This window comes from Megalobrama amblycephala, unplaced genomic scaffold (genome assembly GCF_018812025.1).
Source record: "Megalobrama amblycephala isolate DHTTF-2021 unplaced genomic scaffold, ASM1881202v1 scaffold199, whole genome shotgun sequence".
Lineage (NCBI taxonomy): Eukaryota > Metazoa > Chordata > Actinopteri > Cypriniformes > Xenocyprididae > Megalobrama > Megalobrama amblycephala.
The window spans coordinates 375,669-398,252 of NW_025953336.1; the positions used below are offsets into that span (position 1 = coordinate 375,669).

The window sequence follows — 22,584 nt, forward strand, 5'->3', positions numbered from 1 at the left end:
TGTGAGCAAAAACACACTGAAAAAAGAGTGTGGACTGGAAATAAACACTTCTGATTATCACAGCACAATCTCCTGTTACATTGACTGCTTAGACTAGAACTTTGAAGCAGTGTTAGAGTTAATAAGAGAATTAAATGATTAATTTAGTGATGATTGAGCATTATTGAAGACAATGAAAACAAACAGAATTACTGAAGAAAGGAGAAACACAAGACTTCTGCTTTTTAAATAGCTTAAGTTAAACCTGTTGTTAATTCACAATGTGATTTTCATTTCTGAAAAGCCTGTGAAACAACAAGAGCATTATTTAAGGAACATGTGGATTTATGTTTGCTTTCTTTATTCTGTGAATTGTGAGAAGACAACATTGTGGTCTTTTATGAAACATTTGGGGACATTCAGGTTGGTCTGTGGATTGTGAAGTTAGTTTTTGCCTACTTCTCTTTTTCACATATGTCATAGTAGCACTGCAATGGTTGACTGTTAAGCTCTGAAAAGGAACTACAACAACAACTAAAACTGACTTTCAGCCTCAGCCTAATGCCTGGTACGATTTTGGGCTGTCCCAGACTAAAGATGAGCAATCGTGGCAATTAGATAGCCTGCGGTAATTTTGATCATCTCATAGTGTGTTTGCTGCCACGAGCAACATATAGCCACTGACAAGCCAATAAAAATCGAATCAAAAACACTATATTCTCTCGTAGTGTTGTGGCGACATCATGTGGTCAACATGTAAATGTGACATCTGATTGGCTGGAATCACTGAGGTCTGAAGTGGGACATTTCATTTGTGATATTCACGTCCTACCTGGTCTGAAACGCAGCACGCAACTTGCGTAGTAGCCTGTGAAAAAAAGGGTTGTGTGTGTTGCTACTATAGTATGATCAGTGGTATCTGAACTATGGGTTAATATACCTTACCTCAAGACACATAGTTCTAGTCTTTCATTTTTTAAATCGTGTCTTAAAACTCATTTTGTTAGATTAGCTGTTCACACAGCGTCTTTCTGATTCTGATCAGATTCTCATGTAATCATCACAAAGTAATACTGACATTTATAATTTGCTTTAAGAAAGTGGATTTAAAGGGATAGTTCACCCAGAAATGAAAATGATCCCACAATTTACTTATCCTCAAGCCATCCTAGTTGTATATGACTTTATTCTTTCAAACAAATACAATCACAGATATATTTAAAAATATCCTGGCTCTTCCAAGTAAATGGGGGTTGAGATTTTAAATCCCAAAAAGTGCATCCATCCATCATAAAAGTAATCCACGCGGCTCCAGGGGGTTAATAAAGGCCTTCTGAAGGGAATCAATGGGTTTGTGTAAGAAACATACCCATATTTAAAACTTGCTAAAGTATAATGTCTAACTTCTGGCAAACAGTCATTTGCATGTCAAGTTACACCTGAAGAGTGACCTCTGACCTGAAGCTTGACGTATAGACATATAGTGTTCACACCGCTGGCGCTAGAGCGTCAAAGTGACAGGAAGTCATTCATTTTCAATGAGAGCTGGCGGTGAGCTCCGGTGAGCTCCGGCGAGCTCCAGCGAGAGCGGCGCGGCGCGTCTTGGACAGTGAGAGCGTCGAGGAGAGTTGAAAAAAAGTCAACTTTATGGTAATGAGCTATGACACAGTTCGGCAGTAAATGACAAGTTGCGGCAACCAATCGGAATCCTCTCAAGCGAGGACCTCTACATTCCGATTGGTTGCCGCAACTTGTCATTTACTTTGACCCTCCCGCCAGTGGCGGTTTGAACAAACAGTACAGCGATGTTGGCAGGGCGGCCAATGTTGACGCTCTCGCCCGTGGTGGTGTGAACGCACAATAAGCTTAGATGAGAGTAGACGCCTCTCACGGTTCAAACAAATAGAGATGGACAACAGACTCAAGCTCTTCTTCTCATCTTCTTCTCATCATTTTAATTTGTGAGTGTTTTGTTTTGCTCTATCCTCTGCACTTCCATGTTTGATAATACGTCATGTGTCGGGTCAGAGGTGTTGTGGCAAAAATGAACAACTCACCAAACTCACCGTGTAAGAAACAAACTTAGACCCAAAGTCTTTTGAAATTTTATTTCTTATAAGAAAGATCTGACAGTCATACAAGCTCACAGAAGCTGCAGAGTGAAAGATGTACAACAATATCTCTGTGTTACTCTTATACCCATCTTCAAGGTCAAAATCCTGCTCTTTTCCATATTTGGCACCCTCAGCTGTCTTATTTACGACTTTGTTTTTCCCTTACCATTCAAGAATTATAACCCCCAAAGGTTAAAGGTTCCACCTACCTAAACATTCCATATGTTCTACTCACGCAAGTTTACATTTTAGAATCCATAACTAATACACAGATGTATACATTTCAAAATACATAACTCAACCTTAGGAATATTGTTTGGAGGAAACATACACATCATAAAATTTCCACTACAGAGGTCACTCTTCCACTGGAACTTGACTTGTGTCCAGATGTCTGCTGGAAGCCAGTTATTATAGTTTAAGTTTTAAATATGGATATTTTTCTTACAAAACCCATCGCTTCACTTCAGAAGGCCTTTATTAACCCCCTGGAGCCCCGTGGATTATATTAATGATGGATGGATGTGGATGGGCTTTAAAATCTCAAGCCCCATTAAGCTGTATATCATCTCTGTACTGTTTGCAATCAGAATAAAAAGAAAGGAAAACGCAATAGAACTGATCTTTATTAATAAGTAATCTGTGAAAAAACATGTTTTACAGGGATAAATAATGTGGGCTTCATTATGAAGCTTGAAAACCATTAATTTCAAATCAGTGCTTCAAAATGCATAACAATATTTCGATGGGGTGAACAAATATGACATGCATGATCACACAAGTTAATAAAAAGTTGAGTGTAATTTATAAAGCTCTTAACATTCTGTCTGTTAAAGTAAACCACACATTACACAGGCCAGTATTTAGTCTTTGTAACTTTTATTATTCCCCTTAGGGGCAATTTGTTCTGAAGCATGGAAGTTTCCACCACATACAAAACTGAGAACTACACAACATTAATAACAGGATACATTAAGAAAACAACTACACTTTTCCTATTTAAACTATGCAAATTTATATCACTCTGCTTTCATGAAGGGAATGATAAACCTGGACATACAGTATCACAATTACTTTATGTATGATGTATGACATAAAAATTAGGACTGTAATTAATAACTGTATGAGCCACAGAAATCATGGGTTTCGCTTTTATGTTTGTAAGAGAATCATCTCAAATGTAAATTCTCAAATGCCTCTTTTTTTGTTGCAAATGAAATATTAAGTAACATAATATCTGCTAATTTATCACAACATCAAAAAACAATCATTTCGTTTTTATCAGCGAAGCAATTTATTAGAGTAGGTCTATGTGTGATTTAGAAAAAAAACAACTCTACTATATCTCTATTATTAGCGAGCTGGCCTTTTCTTTTTGCTAGTCTTATCAATTTGGTTTTGGTGAATACTACTAGATCAAGTTATAAGTCCACAATCACATCCATTGTAATGAATGGACTCATCTCTAAACCATTTAACTTATTACAAGGCACCAGACAGGGCTTCCCCTTTCTCTGCTTTTATTTGCCTTTTTATTCAGAGCCTTTGGCAGCGTGAATTCGGTAAAACCAAATCATATCACCATAAAATAAGTCTTTATGCAGCCGATATCTTACTTTTTATTTCAAATCCATCCAGTTCACTTCCTAAGGTATCAGGTTACTCTATAAATTGATTAAAATAAGATTTTTTTTCTTTATCAATATATAAATGGAATTCTATCATTTGTCAATCTCCCTAAAAAAGTATTTATTTATAGTGTTGTCTTGGAAATACAGGCTTTGATGTATTTCCTGATTAAGAAACCTGATTCTTGGTCACATCAATATCATTGGACTACTGCTTCTTTACCATGTTGTAAGGAAATCTGTTAAATCTGCCCTTAATTTAAGCAGATAATTGTTTTACTCTGGTTCACAGTTTCCCCTATTAAAAGTCAAGTTGCAGGATGTTTTGCCACTATGTCCGGCTGAGGGTACATGTGCCAGAGGGACGTCAGTGCCCTCTATATCAGAGGTGTCCAGTCCTGCTCCTGGAGGGACACTGAGTTCAGCTCCAACCCCAGTTAAACACACCTGAAGCAGCTAATCAAAATGTAATTAGAAACTTTCAGGCAGGTGTGTTGAGGAAAGTGGGATCTAAACACTGCATGACCGATTCTGGTCACCCCTGCTATATGGACATGTAACTCTACTGGAACAAATACATTCACAACAGAAAAACAAAATCACACAATGAAATTTAAAGTATTGTGCACCGGTCACTTTCCCTGACTGGTTTTGTTCTCCTTGGTCCTGCACTCTCAGTCTCCTCTTGTAGTTCTCTCTTTTCTTCCTTTTGTCTTTTTCTCAGAGCATCTGTTCTCAGATTATTGTAGTGTCCTCCTCCATTCTGCTCTATCATTGTGTCAATCTTCTGCAGTAGATCATTCACCTGCCCTGTGTTTCTCCTATCTCTATTGTTGAAGACATGATATCTGCCTCCACACTGATCAACTAGAGCTCTCAAAGCACAGTTCTCCTCAATGAGTTCCTCTACAGACACTCCATATAGATGATCTCCACGAGTGAAGAGAATGATGGAGTATTTCAACACCTCCTGACCAAACATCATCTCAATCATCTGAGGAAACTGCTGCTCTTGTTTAGTGAATCTGTCATCTACTCTGAGAACAATGAGAAAAGCATGTGGTCCAGGACTGGATAAATAAACACTTCTCGCTATCTTCATCATTAACTTTTCAGGGTTCATCTCTGTGTCAAATAATCCAGGAGTATCAACTACAGACACAGATCTGCCTGAAACAGTGGCGTGAGCTTCTGAACATTCACTGGTTACTGAAGGTGTACTTGACTGAGATTCAAACTCTTTCTGTCCCAGGATTGTGTTTCCAGATGAACTCTTCCCAACACCACCTTTACCCAGAAGAACAATCCGTCTGGATGAGAGACTGACAGCAGGAGTGTCCTGGATGTTGATGGGAGCTCTTCGCTGTGGTATTTTTGTCACTGTATGAAAAAAGAAAACGAATAGAAGAATTACATATTTTACTACATCATGTACCAGTTGTGCTAAATTACTATAATTTCCTAGTCAATATACAGTATCGATTCTGTCATCTCCACACTGGTAACCTATTAAGTTTTGTTTGTAATGTCATGAACAGCAGCTACACTAATTATTTTCCATTAGCTCCTCTGTCTCTAGAGATTATTCCAGCTCATTTGATCTTAAAGACTTCAGATGACTCAACATCTGTGAAGAGATGATGCCAACCCCTGTGAGGACTTCAGATTAGGGATGGGCATCGTTAAGGTTTTAACAGTATTACTACTCTTACCGATACTGCTTATCGATCCGGTACTTTAACGGTATTCTTATCGGTACTTTTTGTTATATAGGTTATTAGGCAGATGTCCAATTTTGGTGAGCTCGTGCAAGTTGTAGCCTCTTTTTCCTATTTGTAGTGGATATGAGTGGTACCCGGTGGGGTCTTCTGCTGCTGTAGCCCATCCGCCTCAAGGTTGTGCATGTTGTGGCTTCACAAATGCTTTGCTGCAAACCTGGGTTGTAACGAGTGGTTATTTCAGTCAAAGTTGCTTTTCTATCAGCTTGAATCAGTCGGCCCATTCTCCTCTGACCTCTAGCATCAACAAGGCATTTTCGCCCACAGGACTGCCGCATACTGGATGTTTTTCCCTTTTCACACCATTCTTTGTAAACCCTAGAAATGGTTGTGCGTGAAAATCCCAGTAACTGAGCAGATTGTGAAATACTCAGACTGGCCCGTCAACAACCATGCCACGCTCAAAATTGACGCTCACGCTTTCCCATTCTGACATTCAGTTTGGAGTTCAGGAGATTGTCTTGACCAGGACCACACCCCTAAATGCATTGAAGCAACTCCCATGTGATTGGTTGATTAGATAATTGCATTAATGAGAAATTGAACAGCTGTTCCTAATAATCCTTTAGGTGAGTGTATATATATAGAGCTGAATTAATTGTGCTTTATATTATATAGCGTCTGGCATTTTTGGTGTTTTATATAAGATACAGTAAGAACATGAACAAAGAAACAAACTGACAAATACAATAAAACAAAAGAAACAAAAGAAATAAAGTGCTTTCATTTGTTCTTGTGTTCATGTAAGTAATAGGCCTAGCCTATAAAAGAAATCTAAGTAACCAAATGTAAAATAACACTGCATGGTTTTCACAGTATAAATTAATAGATTAAATCTTATTAAAGCTAACTATATTCAAATAAAGAGCTGTGAGTGGTTTTCTCTTTGCATTTTGTAGTTTGATTAAAACTGATACATAATCGTCAGAAGGTGACTGCTGTCACTTTAAGACAATAGATATTAACACACATCGGATTTTCTCCCAGCTGTTCATGTACACTTACGATATAAACTGCGTTTAAGTAGCTAAACACTCCAATCCGGTCATTTGAACATACTATTGTGTGTATTTGATCGTTTGGACGTGCACCTGAAGCCCAACGTGTAATCTGTTTGTTTATTTGCAATCCGTTTTGAAGCGCGCGCACACAATTCAGCCTGAGGAACAACGTCTTTTGCGCGGATTATTGTGCTTTCAACGTTTTAAACATTGATAATAATTATCAAACCTTTACTGCAATTTAGCAACAGTAAAGACTGCATTTTACAACAATCACCGATTGTGCTGATTCTGACGTTAAGTTTGGGTTTAGGGAGGATTGATCGCGTGCAGCTGTGAAGAGAATGAAGGTGTGCTAGACGAAAGACGGCTAGTTTTTAATAGTTTTACCTCAGATATCTTCTTTCTGATCCTTAGAAGCCAAAATCGAAATCAAAAATAAAATTAGCTTAATATCAAAGCACAGGCCTAAAGTGTAAGCAGATGTTTAGTTGTTTAGTTCTCTCCTCAATCGTCACCATTAAACAGGGCTTTCATGTTGTGAGTGGCTGCGCGCGCTGTAGCTCCTCTGCATGAGCGCGATCTCTCATCTTGTGAAAGCAAAAATGCATCATGTCCTAATATTATTGCATATAGAAACAGCTGGCGACTCTGGCAAGATTGAATCTGCAAGATAATGTCTATATAGCAATAATAAATGCACATGTATTTTCTTCATAATTTCTCCAGTACCGATAGCAGAACCGTTAACGTCAGAGCTTATCAATACACCGGTCTTTCAAAATTTAGCCCCGGGGTCAATTAATACCGGGTTTCGGTACCCATACCTACTTCAGATCATAATGCAGAAACTAAGGATGCACCGATACCGATACCAGTACCAGTATCGGTATCGGGCCGATATCAAGCTCATGTATTTGTACTCGTACTGGTAAAAATACCTCCGATAACAAAGACCGATACCTCACGCGACGTAACTGACAGAACTGTCCGCGCAGAGAGACTCCAACAGCAGCAGCAGAAACAATGTCAACCTTAGAGGTGAGGAAACATTTCAAAATGAATGATGACAACACACACATTGCAAACTACATGCTTTCAATCACAATTCGTTATCGATTAGTGAAGGAGGGATACATGCTGAATGACACAGACCAGAAGCGCTCTCTCTCTCTCTCGCATGCGATCGGTTCTCCTCGCACCTGAATGGTCAAATGCACACATAGTTGTCAAAATGTCCATCGTGTGGAGTATCTCACGTAAGTAGGTCTACAGTCGTTTATGGCTAAAGTGGACGTAAACATTTGGGTGAAAACAGGATATATGTCAGTATCTATGGATTTTAGAGGGACTGTAGCCTATATTTGTCATTAATGTTAGGCTAATAAAACAACAAAAGATGTTAAATGAATGTTTAGAGGGTAAATAATCCTACTGTATCTGAAAAACAAGTTTATTTAATTTGTATCTCTATAGTATTTGTTGTATTGTTTGTAATTTGTAAATTTCTTTTTAACAACAATTATATAGTTATTGGTAATTATGCCCTTTGAAGGTATTGGACACTGTGAAATTTTTCTTTAAGTTTGAGACAAGCACATATAAATGATGACTTTTTTCATAAGAGTAATAATAAAGAAGCTCTCCTACAAGCTCTCACTGTGTTGTGCTTTGAAAACTGCAACACAAAAAAATAAATAAATAAATAATTAAATGAATAAATGTATATCGGTGAGTACTAGAAAAAAAAGTATCGGTATTGTATTCGGTCCTTAACTTGGAAAACAGTTTAAGTGCTAAATAAGTACGTATTGCACAGGGGATAAATGAGTGTCATAAATTCAGTTTTTAGTTTCATATTAGATGTTAAATGAAACTATATATGCTATTTTATTTTTTGTCATTTGGAATATTATGTTGTTTCTTTTTTGACGATATTACATTGAATTTTTCAGTGATTCTCTTGTTTTAATGTGAAGTGTTTTTCTGTGTTGAGACTTTGTCCTTGTTTGAACAGGTCTGTGTCTCAGAGCAATGCTTGTTGATTGGTGTTTTGTGCTGAGACATGTTTAATTACTGACATTTCATAATTCAGTATAATGTTCCAGCCACAATCTGAGTTTCTTGTGAACATCCTTGTTTCTGATAAGAGCAATTCATGCACAATTATCAGAAACCAAAAGACCAAAAAACTAAAACTGCCAAAAAAAAAAAAAAAAAGAAAAAAAAAAAGGAACAAGTGGGCAGATTTTTTGCTTTCTTTTCCCCTTAAATCACACAAAGAAACATGTGGCACGTGAGGCAGTGGCACTGTCACCAAGTTTCTGTTTCAAAACCTTTCACAAGAGTTAAGGCAGGAACACAAAGAGAGCATAAAAAACTCAAAGAACTCAACCCTTTCTGATCACACAGGCTGTCAGTGACAATCCTCCCTAAGACCAGAGCTGAGCTAAAAGCCTCTGAGGAGGAAGCACCTCCGAGTTATAACAGAGGACCTGACTCACCAAATTCGTTCAAGACATAGAACCAACATCTTCAAGGGAAGGAGTTCCTTTAAGGGAGTAAGGCCGGAGGGCTCAAGAAGAGCCCTGGCCAGTCACACATAGTTGACCCCTGGAGCCACCAGGAAGGCTGACCTGGCCTACTTGTGGCCTAGTCTAGCCAACCACCTGTCTGTTCATGGAACAGAGTTTCTTAACCCTTTTTAAACCGCAAACAGGAGCGCCCATGCTCCCATTTGTATGTCTCTCTTTAAGAGCCGATAAAATCTGAAACCAAATGTGTAGCACAATAATGTTTTTTTGCATACAAAATCAGAGATGTAGTTGTAGCTCATGTTGCTTTCACCCTCTAATGAGTCTGCACAAATTGTGTACAAATTGCATTTTACAACAAAAACACTAAAATGGCTTGCACGTCTTTGCACACGTTCTTCCTACGACTTAAGTGACATAATCCAGAGGTGTCAAACATACGGCCCACAAAGGTGTCCAAACCAGTCTGGCGGATGATCATTTGCAAAATAATAAAAAACAGTTATGCATGGTCCATCAGCCATAAAACTGAAAGGTTTCTTGTTTTATTATCTCTATTCTGGACTTGCAAACTTGCAAACTGTTATTTGTGTGGAAATGTTATGAAGTCTGTAACTTAAACATGACGTTAACACAGGCACACAGCTGAATACGGAGGCAAACAGGAGAACAGACGTGCCAGCAGAGGAAATGCTGCACCAGGCCAAACTCACTGTTCACAAAATATACATATTGTCTTTTTCTCTTTTGCCGCATTTAAATGGCTTAAAAGCATTTGCATGAATAAGAGCGTGATCATAATTTGTAATACTAGCCAAAGGATGACAGAAAAAATAGATGCTGGGTTAACTGCCTTAATATTTTTAATGTGTTAAGCCCCTAATCATTAAAGCCCCTAAAAAAAGACAGCCCCTAATGATTTATTTATTTACATAAATAATTTAGCTTGTTTAGGTATGTTTGATTAGGGTCGGAGCTAAACTCTGCAGGAAAGTAGATCTCAGTGTCCAGAGTTGAGGACCCTGCTGTTTATTAATATTTACACAGCAAAACCCCAGTGTTAATTAATTCTCCTCAGAGTTTATTTGACTCAGTGTTAACATCAATGAGATAATTCAGTGATTAACTGAATGATGATTAAGCATTAATGAAGACACCTGATGTTAACAAGCAGAATCAAAAAAAAAAAAAAAAAAGGTGATCAGTTGTTGCTGGTTATGGTTATGTTTTTCATGACATAATAGTCATGTTGTGATCTAAATCACTAAACTCATTTGGAGCCTGATCTTTGAGATACTAGGCTTGTTTGAGATGAGCAAATTCTGCGCAGAACCGATCACCGGTGATCACCGCAAGATGCATGCCGGTTAGGAATGTGTCCGAGGGTGGGCCGCCTTGCTCTGATGTCATGCCGACGTGTGTCAGAAACCTCTCACCAGGGCAAGGCGGACGTGTCGGATTCTGCAGTCGAGCGCAGTTGCTCTCCACCGACTGCGCTGACCAAAAGCACGATGGGAAACAACTTGCTGACGACAGCGATGTATTGATCTCTTTTAAAATATTTTTATGTGTAAAAATAATGTGTGAATATTCCTAAAGTCTCTGACAGTGCGATCTCTCTGTGAGTTATATGATAGTTATCAGATTTATATAAATATATAAAAACATGTCTGTAATATAAAAATGATTGATCCACACATCTTTCCAATGGAAATAAATAACAAGTACTTTGGGTGTATTGTTCATTATGTTTATATTCATATAAAAAGCAACAGAACTTAAATAACATCCAGTTTATCAGCAAAAAAGCGCAACTGTGAATCCCGCAATATCCGCCTTTGATCTCATAGGTGTCTGATCCTCCTGATCCACTTCGAGGACGGAGAACTGTCTGTCTTACCTGCACTGTTTTCACTCCTCCCCTCACTGCAGCCGCCTGCTCTCGGCTGAACTTCAGGTGAGGCGCATCTCAAACAAGCCTAGATTTACTTTATTGATTGCAGCAGTCCTGTGCTACAGCATAAGATCTAGCATTTTCAATAAAATTAGACAATCAAAACTCACCCATGGTTCCCAGCATGCCATGAAACAAATTATGAACAGAACTGAGTGTAGTACCTGACAGTGGTACTATAAGGTTCTATGAGCCAATCAGCACTGATCTATCTATCATTTTGTGCTGTATGGAATGCAAAATCTTTGAAGCTCAATATCTCAAAAACTGCTCAGAATGCAGATAGAACCCCAGAGGTTTCTATATATATACCAACATAAAATATTATTTAGAACACAGACACTTCAATAAATGGGGATATTCATACACTTGCAATGGTTAACATATCACAAGTTCGTTCATGTGATTGAAAGCAAAAAGAAAGCAAAAATGTACCCGCATGTTCCTTTAGTTACTTGCAGTTCTTATTTTGAGGGTTTAAAAGACAAAAGATCAGATCCTGGCATTTAAGTTTTGCGTGCTTGAATTGATGTCTTACAGGAAACAAGAAAAAAACTTGTATGTGGGTGGAATTTTACACTGAATAGGACAAATCTTTAGACTGTTTAAGAACACAAGACACACCGTAATTTCCCTGTTAAATTAAAGGGTTAGTTCACCCAAAAATGAGAATTCTGTCATTTATTACTCACCCTGTAAGACCTTCATTAATCTTCGGAACACAAATTAAGATATTTTAGTTCAAATCCGATGGCTTCATGAGGCCTTCGTAGAGAGTAATGTCACTTCCTTTGTCAAGATCCATAAAGGTACTAAAAACACATCTAAATCAGTTCATGTGCGTACAGTGGTTTAATATTAATATTATAAAGCCACGAGAATATTTTTGGTGCACCAAACAAAATAACGACTTATTTAGTCATGGCCGATTTCAAAACACTGCTTCAGGAAGATTCGGAGCACAGATGAATCTGTGTGTCGAATCTGCAGTTCGGAGCGCCAAAGTCACATGATTTCAGCCGTTTTGCGGGTTTGAACCGCGATCCGATTCATGATTCGATACACTGATTCATAATGATCCGATGCTTTCTGAAGCAGTGTTTTGAAATTGGTCATCACTAAATAAGTCGTTATTTTGTTTTTTTGCCGCACCAAAAATATTCTCGTCTCTTTATAATATTAATATTGAACCACTGTACTCACATGAACCGATTTAAATATGTTTTTAGTACCTTTATGGATCTTGACAGATGAAGTGACATTACTCCCTATGAAGGCCTCACAGAGCCATCGGATTTCAACTAAAATATCTTAATTTGTGTTCTGAAGATTAATGAAGGTCTTACGGGTGTGAAACGGCATGAGGGTAAGTAATAAATGACAGAATTTTTTGGGTGAACTAACCCTTTAACACTGCTCTGTGTCAATATGGGAAGTGACACCAAAGCAGTGTTAGACATAATTAGGTACTTAAGTGATTATATGAGTGATGGTTGTTTGATTATTGAAGACACCTGATGATAACAAACAGAATCACCAAAGGAAAGAGAAACACCACAACTACAGTTGACCTCAGCCACAGCCTTTGATGAAATCAACTGAAAAGACATCAAATATCTCTTATTACAAAACAGACTGTCATTTGTCTACAGTCCTTTTTGAGAATTAACAGAGATTTAGATGTTGTTTTATTGAAAATGTTATGGTGATAAATGTTTCCTTTAGTTGGGCAGCTTGACTCTTGACTTTTATGTTAAGTCAAGTCAAGTCACCTTTATTTATATGGCGCTTTTTTCAAAGCAGATTGTGTCAAAGTAGCTTTAAATTGATAACTGGTATATAATTTTGGCTGCACAGCAGCTCTTAAAGAATAGTGTCAATGCAGGCAGATCAAAGCACTGTTGAATATCAAATGTCAAGTGTCCCCAACTAAGCAAGCCAAAAAGAACAGTGCTTTGTTACGATTCAGGTTGCTATCATAAGTCCGATAGGATCAAAACATTCAAAGTATTTCAGTTCCATCCAGTTGAGGATCATATACATCACGCCGGTATGGATGGTTTGTTGAGGAGATGTGCCACTGGCTGTCATGTCAATGAGGCAGAGATGTTCACAAGTCTCTTATCTGGAGTCTGAGTCAAGTCTGGAGTCTTTAAGCTGGAGTCCAAGTTAAGTCTGAAGTCTTTTGTCACGAGTCCCAGTCGAGTCTCAAGTGAAAAAAAAAAAATTCTCATAATCAAATCCTATTTTTTATCGTAAACTAAGGTCGTATTATGCAAGGGATAATGTACATCCAGCTTGATAGTTTATATTCCATTACAATGTACAAAACACTCGTCCTGGCAACACGAGTAGTCATTTTCAATACAGTCGCTAAGTGGACACAAGATGGCACCAGTGAGTCACAGTTTGTTATACAGCAGTTTGTTAAGGCCCCATTATACTTTAAACGAAATTGAAGAAAGAACTGATGTGAAGTAATTTCGAACTAAATCAGGCCAAAACGAAGTTCGTTTTCTGTTCTTTTTGGAAGTTCGAAATGGCTTGCCAAAGCGAACTTTCAGAAAAAGTTCGCTCCAGCGGCAAAACACCTTCGTACCACCATTGGTCAGAGACGATAACGTAACAGGAGGTGTGCGCTGAGGCTCCGCCTTCACTCACGTGGGACGCATCTTTTACTCATTGCGTGTGTTTGAATTCGTTGAGGTAAGATCTCTGCGGTTGAAAACATGAACACACTGGATAGCCGCTTTATAGTACAAAATGAAGTTGTGCTTGTAAAACAATAAGGCACTAACACTGTTTTCATGTTTGATACTGTAAAGCTGCTTGATTTTAAGCAATCTATTGAATAAAGTGCTATATGAAGACGTGACGTGACTGGAGTGCTAATTTGCAGAGCTCATGCTAACATTCCCATGCTGTTATGATCAGACGCTTTCCTTATGCTTAAATGCTTGCAGTTTTCTCATTTTTGTTGTATTTATTTTGTTACTGAGATATAAGTGCACGGCACATATTTACATGTTCATATAACCATCGTTCTCAGCAGTGTGGGCGGCATCAGATGTTCGTTTATAGTATATCACTGGTCACGTATTTTGAACTTAGATTTACCCCTAAATGAAGAAAGAAAAAGAACTTCGTTTTGAAGTATACCGGAGTCTAGGTTTTTTTGGTTTATATTTTAACAGGCTGGCAATTCAAAAGAGCCATGCAGCTACACCACAGTATAATAGCTAGTTGTGTGAGTTAATGTGACTAACCTTTGTGGATGCAATGTCTCATAAAATTTGATGATGTTGTTCCAGTGTCATTAATTGTTTTCCCACATTCTGTGCATCTAGCTGATCTGATGTGATAATAAACTCAAACGAAAGAACATATGGCATGGTGGCTCCCTCCATGAAGAGTGAAAAGCAACAGTACTAGTACTGAGCCTTGCGAGCAAATCATTAGTAACTCTAATAAGAGCAGTCTCAGTACTATGGTACAGTCTAAATCCTGACTGGAAATCCTCACACATATTATTTCTTTCTAAAAAGGAACATAATTGCGATGAAACTGCCTTTTCTAGTATTTTTGACAGAAAAGTAAGATTTGAGATCGGCCTATAATTGACTAATTCTCTAGGATCAAGTTGTGTTTTTTTAATAAGAGGTTTAATAATAGCCAGCTTCAAAGTTTCCGATACGTATCCTAGTGATAAAGATGAATTGATGATATTAAGAAGAGGGTCTATGACTTCTGGAAGCATCTCTTTCAATAGCTTAGTCAGTATAGGGTCTAACATACATGTGGATGATTTTGATGATTTAACAAGTTTAGACAATTCTTCCTCTCCCAAAGCAGTAAATGAATTGAATTTTTCCTCAGGGACACAACAATGCACTGTCTGACGCGATACTGTAGTAGACAATTCCGTGGTTATAATTTTTCCTCTAATATTATCAATCTTGCAAGTAAAGAAGTTCATAAAGTCATTACTGCTGTGCTCTTTGGAAACATCAGAAGTTGAAGCTTTATTTCTTGTTAATTTAGCCACTGTATCAAATAAATACCTAGGGTTGTGTTTATTTTCTTCTAAAAGTTTTGAAAAAAAGGCAGATCTAGCAGTTATTAAGGCCTTTCTGTACTCAATCATTCTCTCTCTCCATGAAATGTGAAATACTTCTAGTTTTGTTTTCTTCCAGCTGCGCTCCATTTTTCTGGCTGCTGTTTTTAGGGCCTGAGTCTGCTCATTGTACCATGGCATTAGATTAAATTCCTTAATCTTTTTTAAACACAAAGGAGCAACTGAGTCTAATGTGCTGGAAAAGAAAGAGGCAATAGTTTCTGTTGCTACATCAAGGTCTTCTAAGCTGTCTGGTATGCTAAGGCGATGAAACTGATCAGGAAGATTATTTATAAAGCGATCTTTAGTGGTAGAAGTGATGGTTCTACCATATTTATGGCAGGGAGGCAGTTAAGCCTCCCTGCCATAAATAAATGTAGTATACTACTAAATGTAGTATACATGAGATTAGATAATGATCTGAGATGTCATCACTCTGCTGCAGGATTTCAACAGCATCAATATTGATTCCATATGATAATATTTGATCTAAAGTATGATTATGACAATGAGTGGGTCCTGACACATGTTAGAGTTTATAATAGTAACCAATAGAGTTTAGAATGTCTGTAAATGCCAATCCCAATGCATCTTTTTATTATCTACATGGATATTAAAATCACCAACAACAAGGACTTTATCTGCAGCTAGTACTAACTCCGATAGAAAATCAGCAAATTCTTTGATAAAGTCTGTATGGTGTCCTGGTGGCCTGTATACAGTAGCCAGCACAAATGTCAACTTACATAATGTTATGTAAAGCACCATCACTTTGAAGGAATTATATTTGAAAGACTTCTGACTAATACTGTAAATATTACTATAAATTACAGCCACATTTATCATTATTATCTCTATTTTTTATTTGTTAAACATCAATAAAATTTTTACCATTAAATGGGTTTGGAAGTGTTTTTGTTTTTACTAATTTGGGATACAGACACAGTCTCTATGTGATAATATCTAGGTGGTGGAGTTTCTATGTGTTAGGAATTATCTGGCTTCTGTAACGTGAGGCAGCTAGCAGACGGTCGGTTTAGAAGAGTGGTGGAAGAGTGGTGTTTTCCGTGGCTAGGCCGCCTCACCGTTACCCAAGTGCCCTGCTGCGCGGGCTCTACAGCCGCAATGTACAGAGTTCACTAAGCTAGTTGCATCCAAAACAGTATCTGAAGCCCTTGCATTCTTACTATCCTCGATTAAAGTTTGGATGCGTGTCTCTAATTCTGATATTCTCTCTGTCAGCCTGACTATTTCCCTACATTTATGACATGTAAATCCCTCATCGCTGACAGAGAGAGCTACGCTGAACATGTGGCAAATGGAACATGAAATAACACTGGGAGAGGTTGATATGACTCACCGTGTTTGTAGACTGATCCGAGTTACCACAGCTGTTTGATGAACGCATTGAAAAAGAAAAAAAGCAAAAGTCATTTTGTTGAGTATGAAATACAAAACAACTTATCAACACCAGTGTGAGGTCAGTGTGTGCTCTATATGCAATCAGATAACCAAAAAGTAAATGAATTATGTGTGGCCTCTGTTAGCGAAGCGAAGAGAGAAGAAACCAGGCTTAGTTGGGGGGCCAGTTCTCTTCTGGCCAACAACAAATGCATTTCAAATATATAAACCAGTTCTGTCTGGTAGAAGATCGGATTAGGAATGAGGTAGTTTGTCTTGTGAAATGATGTGAGGAGAACAATCTCACCCTCAACACAGACAAAACCAAGGAGATGAAAGTGGACATGAGGAAGGAGAGGAGAACTCATCAGCACCTGTTCATCCATGGGCATGAGGTAGAGAAGGTGAGCTGTTTAAAATTTTGGGGTGTTTATATCCTTGTTCACCCCAATTGGTCACATAACACCACTCAGCTGGTCAAGAAACCACAACAGCAGCTGTACTTTCTCAGAAGGCTGAGGAAATTCGGCATGGCACCAAATACTCTCAGCAGTTTTTACTGCATTGTCATTGAGATCACCTTAACCAGCTCTATCGCATTGTGGTATGGGAGCACCACAGTAATGGTCCATAAGCACCTGCAGAGAGTGGTAGATTGCTGAGAGGATCATTAGATCAACACTACCTTCACTTCAGAACATCTACCAGAGCAGAGTACACAGAAGAGCCAGCTCCATTGTTCAAGAGTCCACGTGCCCCCAACACAAACTTTTTACACTTCTGCCGTAGGTAAAAGGTACGTAAGAGTAAAATGCAGGACGTCCAGACTGAGGAACAGTTTCTATCCAATAGCCATTGTAAGAAAAAATGATGAGGACATTGAAGATCTCGATGAAGAAGTTTATTGCAGTGTAGCAGTGACAAAGTACATGTAGCACCTTAGGTTCATCGGAGTTGGAATGAACCCAGAACATCCAAATCTCAAACCTTTTATCCTGTTACAGTTTACCACTCTTCATGTAAATGTAGTTTCTCATGTTTTACCAGTTTTGGTCTGTATGTTAATAAAGTTGTGACACCTCATTGTCTGAGATGGTTCTCTGTGTCCCACACCCATTCCTATTCTACAATTGATTACCATCTGCTCAGGATTTCATCAACCAAATAGTACATAAACAATATACCAATTGACTTTCTTCATCTCTATGATAATTAAGCTATTTTTGGGATGAGCTCATTCTAAAATATACTTTGGAGTGGAAACTGGGTCGAGGCAGACTACAAATTCTTACAGTCCCCCTTTTGATCCCCCTTTTTGGCCCAAAAGAAGCATCACAACCACTCCATTTTCACAGATTACCCCTCTCGTTCTCTATTGGGCAGGTGCCCGGTGGCGGTGAAGCCCTGCCTTAGGTTGTCCTTTGCTGGCCAAAAAAGAATCTTACCCGTCATTGGGTTGACACCTCATGCACACTGGTTACAGCTCCATCCAATTGGGGAGAATTATCAAATAGACTCTTCTAAAATTTCGCAAAATGAAATACAAACATCTTGGGTTTGGGTGAGAAAACTTTCAAGCTGTTTCAGCTGTTTTAAAGGTTACATCCTAAATGAAACCAGAATAGGCAATAGCTAAGTCTCGAACATGCATTTGTTTTGCAAAAAATATTGTCCTTTTTTCTCTTCAAAACCTTGTTGGGCTTTCATAATCTTTCCTTTGCATCAGTAATAATAGCAAATTGTTTCGTTTTTATTAACTCTAATCAAAAATCAATAGACAATATAATGTGTTTGTGTATGTGTGTGTGTGTGTGTGTGTGTGTGTGTGTGTGTGCGCATACTTTTTCATTTTGTCCTGTGGTATTGTGTCCATTTTCTCAGTGTGGACATCCTTTATCCACAGGTATATGCGTTCAGCATTCAATAATACATTTTCTGCATCCAAGTATGCATATATTTGTCTCATTCTAGAGTTATGTGCAGTGAGTCTGTCGTTGTGCATTTCTTAGTGTGGGTATGTTCTTTTGCCCACTTGTTTTCCATCTAGGTGGAAGGACGTCTGTCCGTAGTCTCTGAAGAAAAAAACTGAGATCAAGTGGTCTGCAATAAAGTAATAAAACTCATCTGGAAAGAAGATCTCAAATACCCCTTTTCCACCAAAACGAACCGGGTGCTGGTTCAGAGCTATTGCTAGTGCCAGTTCGTTGGTTCAACAGAGGAGCCTTCTAAGAACCGGTTTGCCTTTCCACAGGCTAGAGAGCCAGCCCAGAGCCAGGTCTTACGTCACTGTATACGTCTCATCTTTCCCAGCAACGCTAGCGTGGTAGCGCGAAACACAAACACCTTCAACAATGGCGGACGTTGCGCTTCTATTGATGTTTATGGCTCTCTGAACCTATATCGGCATTCAAACACGGCGAATACAACGTGTTCGTGCAGCTCGCCGTAATATGTACAGACGGCGATTACAAGCGAGAATAACGGTAAGTGCATAACATATTTTTTTTATTTATTATTAACATCGAATAATACGATGTCAACGTTAGCTTCAGCACGTAGCTTCCCTCCTGATAATCGGTCACATTACAGTTAAATAAAATTAAACGTTAGTGGAAGTATTCAGAAACAGTATTGTGAAAAAAGATATACACACACACACACACACACATATATATATATATATATATATATATATATATATATATATATAATATATTATTATTATTGATGTGTAGCCTGTGTTGTTTTGTACTGCTGTAGGTCAGTTCTGGTTGTTGCTAATTTCAACTACTTTATATACTGTTGAGTTGTTCAATAAACAGATGGAAAATGGGAAACATTCTATTTATATTAATAATGACCAAATTTAGATTTATGCATTTTCAATGGACAAGAATGGTATGAAACTAAGTATCTGAAAAGACATTGTATGAATATGTGAAAAGAAATAAGCAGTTATATACCAACACACAATTGTTGCTCATACAGAAAATAAAGTATCCCTGCTTTATTAAGTGGTGCTTGTATATAGATTAATCACATCACAGCTACATCTCAACTGTCTTTATAGTATGTATACTGCACTGTATACTTGATAGGAAATAAACAGCCCCCCTGTTGCTAATAAATTAAACATACACCATTTTTTCTTTACAGCCAATCTTGCAGCTGAAGGCAAAGCGGAGGTCACCTGTAATGTGGGCATACCCACGATCTGACCACTGGTGGGACACAAGGCTGGCATTCTATTGTTCTGCAAGCAGTTGTGGATGGCAAAGGTCTATTCTGGGATGTTTGTGTTGGCTATCCAGGGAGTGTGCATGATGCCAGAGTGCTACGACAGTCACACTTGTGGGAGGTCCTAAGTGACGGGGAATTACTTGGGCAAAACAAAGTGACCATCTCTGCCTGTGATGTGGGATATTACCTGATAGGTTATCCGGCGTACCCCATGCAGAACTGGCTCATGAAGCCCTTTTCAGACACTGGCAGGCTGACCCCTGAACAACACACCTATAATTACAGGCTGAGCAGCGCACGATCGGTTGTGGAGATGTCTTTTGGGAGATTAAAAGGACGATGGAAGTGCCTCCTAAAAAGAAACGACTGCAAGCTGGAGCTGAGCAAGAAAATGGCACTGACCTGCTGTGTGCTTCATAACATTTGTGAGGAGCATGGTGATAATTTCACTGAAGAGTACCTAGACAGGACTGTAAACATTCAGCCTCCTGTTCAGACATTACCTGAGCATGCTAACACTGAAGGGGCTGACATCAGAGCTGCATTAATGATGCATTTTAACAGCGGGAACGAGTGATCCTTTGAATTACTTTAGAACACAACACACCGATGTCATATGTTTGTAACCTCTTCAGTTTGTGTTTGAGGACAGTTATTATATTCTCCATTGATTAAAGAAACTTAATCACACATTTGTTTATATAAAACTTAGTTTATTATTTTTTTTATTTTACAAAAACAGTACAAATCTTTATAAATCTTTGTAAAATATAAAGTGCAGTAAATAAATTGTAAATAGTTTTATAAAATAAAAATTGTACATGAGAAAAGAAATACTGTGGTGTGATTTATTTCCGATCATTTTTGCGATTGTGCTTCCATTACCGCCACCATGCAGCCCATGAGTCCAAGCAGAGAACGTGTGTCTGCTCTCATTTCCAGCAGCAAGGCATCATCCATTTCCTTGCTGTGCTGCAAAAACCTCTCATCTGCCCTTTCCAAATATTGAATCAGTTCTGAAGTACTGTCTCTCTTCCTTTTTCCTGTGTACAACAACAATAGCAAATGACATAGATCATCAATGTGTTGTCATATGGGAATTATGCAAGCATCTGCTACATGGTGTGATAGATCACTGACCTTATGTTTTAATATAGCAACTTAATTTAAGATTAATTCAATATTAAATTTAAAAATTACACTTTTTCTATACTTTTGCTTTTAGTCGTGTAATCTAATGTATTCAATGTTACATATCAAAGCAATATGGATTCATATTCATTACATTACATGAAGCAAAAATATAAACTTATTGAAATATGAAATTATTTCAGTACCTGACAGTAATACACACATCTCTGTTTGCATAGTATATGGTGTGACCACTATTTGCACAGCAAGTCTTACCCCGTTTGTCTTGTTCAGAAGATGCAAGACATGTATCTCCAGAGCTGCTACACGACGGTGCGGGAGAGCTGCAGCCCAGCGGTGGTGGTAACTCAACGTTGTCATCTCCGTCGTTGATGGCAGACAATTCTATAAATAAACAAAACGACAGCGCTTTAAAAATCATTGTTGTTCACTACTGTATACATTGTTCTGTGATACTTTATAGAATGAAATAACAGTCCTAGCTAGCAGTATTTCGAACACTGATATAAGGAATTAGTACTCCACTAAACGGCTAAAAAATATATAGCTACCTAGAAAATAGTAAAAATAGAACTTACCAGGATCAGTGCAACTTTGCTGCAGCGAATCATCCACCATCGATTCCAGCATAACTGTTGCCGAGTTCAGCGCCCCGGTCACCTGGCATGCCGGCCTATCGCCGAGGACAGCGTCGAGGATGTCAAAATGTGGGTTTCGACGTGGCCGCCCATTACCACTCCGACCGAGGTCCTTTTTTTGGTCCCGGTAATCTTTCTTGAGTTTTTTTAGTTTGTTGTTAATCTGTTCAATGTTCCGGTCGAACCCAGCAGCGGCCATCTCGCGCTGAATTTGCTGCAATACCGGTTTTGTCCGTGAAGCACCCTCTAATTTACTCTGCACTTCTGCACTGGACCAGACTGCAAGAAAGAAACTTGTTTCCTCTTCGGACCACTGCTGTTTTTGCTTAATAGCGTCCATCCTGTATGTTTGTTATAGCTAGCTGCTATTTTTAAATATGGCGCTCAACAGTTTGTGTTCGTCTCGTTGGTCACGGTAACCCCGCCCCCAGCCACTGACGTAAGCGGTTCTTACTTCTAGCCCAGCAATGTTTTGGTGCTACTTACGAACCAGTTTTTCTGGTTCGGAGCTGGTGCTTTGTGTGTCGAAAGACAAAGAACTGATTTGAAACTAGGCTCTGGCTCCGAACCAGCACTCAAACTGCCTTGGTGGAAAAGGGGTAAAAGAAGTAGCAAAGGACAACGCTTTGCCCTAACCCCAAAAGGACAATGCCTCCCCCCCCCCAGTTGTTCATGCAGTGATGTGTCTGGCAAAGTGTGAATGTCTTCTTCTTTATTTCCTTTCAACAGTGCCAACTGGGTCTCTGGGCCTATTTTTTTAACCCTTTGACGCGTACGATCACACCGGTGTGATCAGTCTTGGCTGGCCCCAGGAGCGTACGATCACACCGGTGTGATTAGAACGTTCAGTGCATTACGTGATCAACTGCCAAATTCAAATGTGCGTGCGCGCTTTAACTGGCGCTAAACCAGAGACGGACGCGCGCAGCGCTTTTCATATATCACATATATGCTGTGTTTTCAACCAAATAATGTTCATTTCAGGTTTCAGACATTTAAATACACATGAGTACTAACAAAACAATATATTTAGAGTTTGTAAAATACACAA

General features: G+C 38.5%; 2 protein-coding genes across 2 annotated transcripts; both read right to left on the reverse strand.

The window, feature by feature from the left end:
• Nucleotides 1-4,250: 4,250 nt before the first annotated feature.
• Nucleotides 4,251-11,102, reverse strand: LOC125260906 (GTPase IMAP family member 9-like). Its single transcript, XM_048179410.1, has 2 exons — nt 11,099-11,102; nt 4,251-5,101 (listed from the first exon to the last, which is right to left on the reverse strand). The coding sequence occupies exons 1-2, from the start codon at nt 11,100-11,102 to the stop codon at nt 4,335-4,337; spliced, it is 771 nt and encodes a 256-aa protein (XP_048035367.1). The 3' UTR covers nt 4,251-4,334.
• Nucleotides 11,103-19,757: 8,655 nt separating this feature from the next.
• LOC125260927 lies at nt 19,758-22,026 on the reverse strand. Its single transcript, XM_048179453.1, has 3 exons — nt 21,474-22,026; nt 21,151-21,279; nt 19,758-20,786 (listed from the first exon to the last, which is right to left on the reverse strand). The coding sequence occupies exons 1-3, from the start codon at nt 21,871-21,873 to the stop codon at nt 20,602-20,604; spliced, it is 714 nt and encodes a 237-aa protein (XP_048035410.1). The 5' UTR covers nt 21,874-22,026; the 3' UTR covers nt 19,758-20,601.
• Nucleotides 22,027-22,584: the final 558 nt, after the last annotated feature.

Excerpts from the sequence above, each read along its gene's own strand:
- LOC125260927 (XM_048179453.1), bottom strand. The coding sequence starts at position 21,873 with ATGGACGCTATTAAGCAAAAACAGCAGTGGTCCGAAGAGGAAACAAGT. Across the intron at positions 21,280-21,473 it reads GCAAAGTTGCACTGATCCTG|AATTGTCTGCCATCAACGAC; the intron begins GTAAGTTCTATT and ends GTTTATTTATAG. Across the intron at positions 20,787-21,150 it reads TTCTGAACAAGACAAACGGG|GAAAAAGGAAGAGAGACAGT; the intron begins GTAAGACTTGCT and ends TGTTGTACACAG.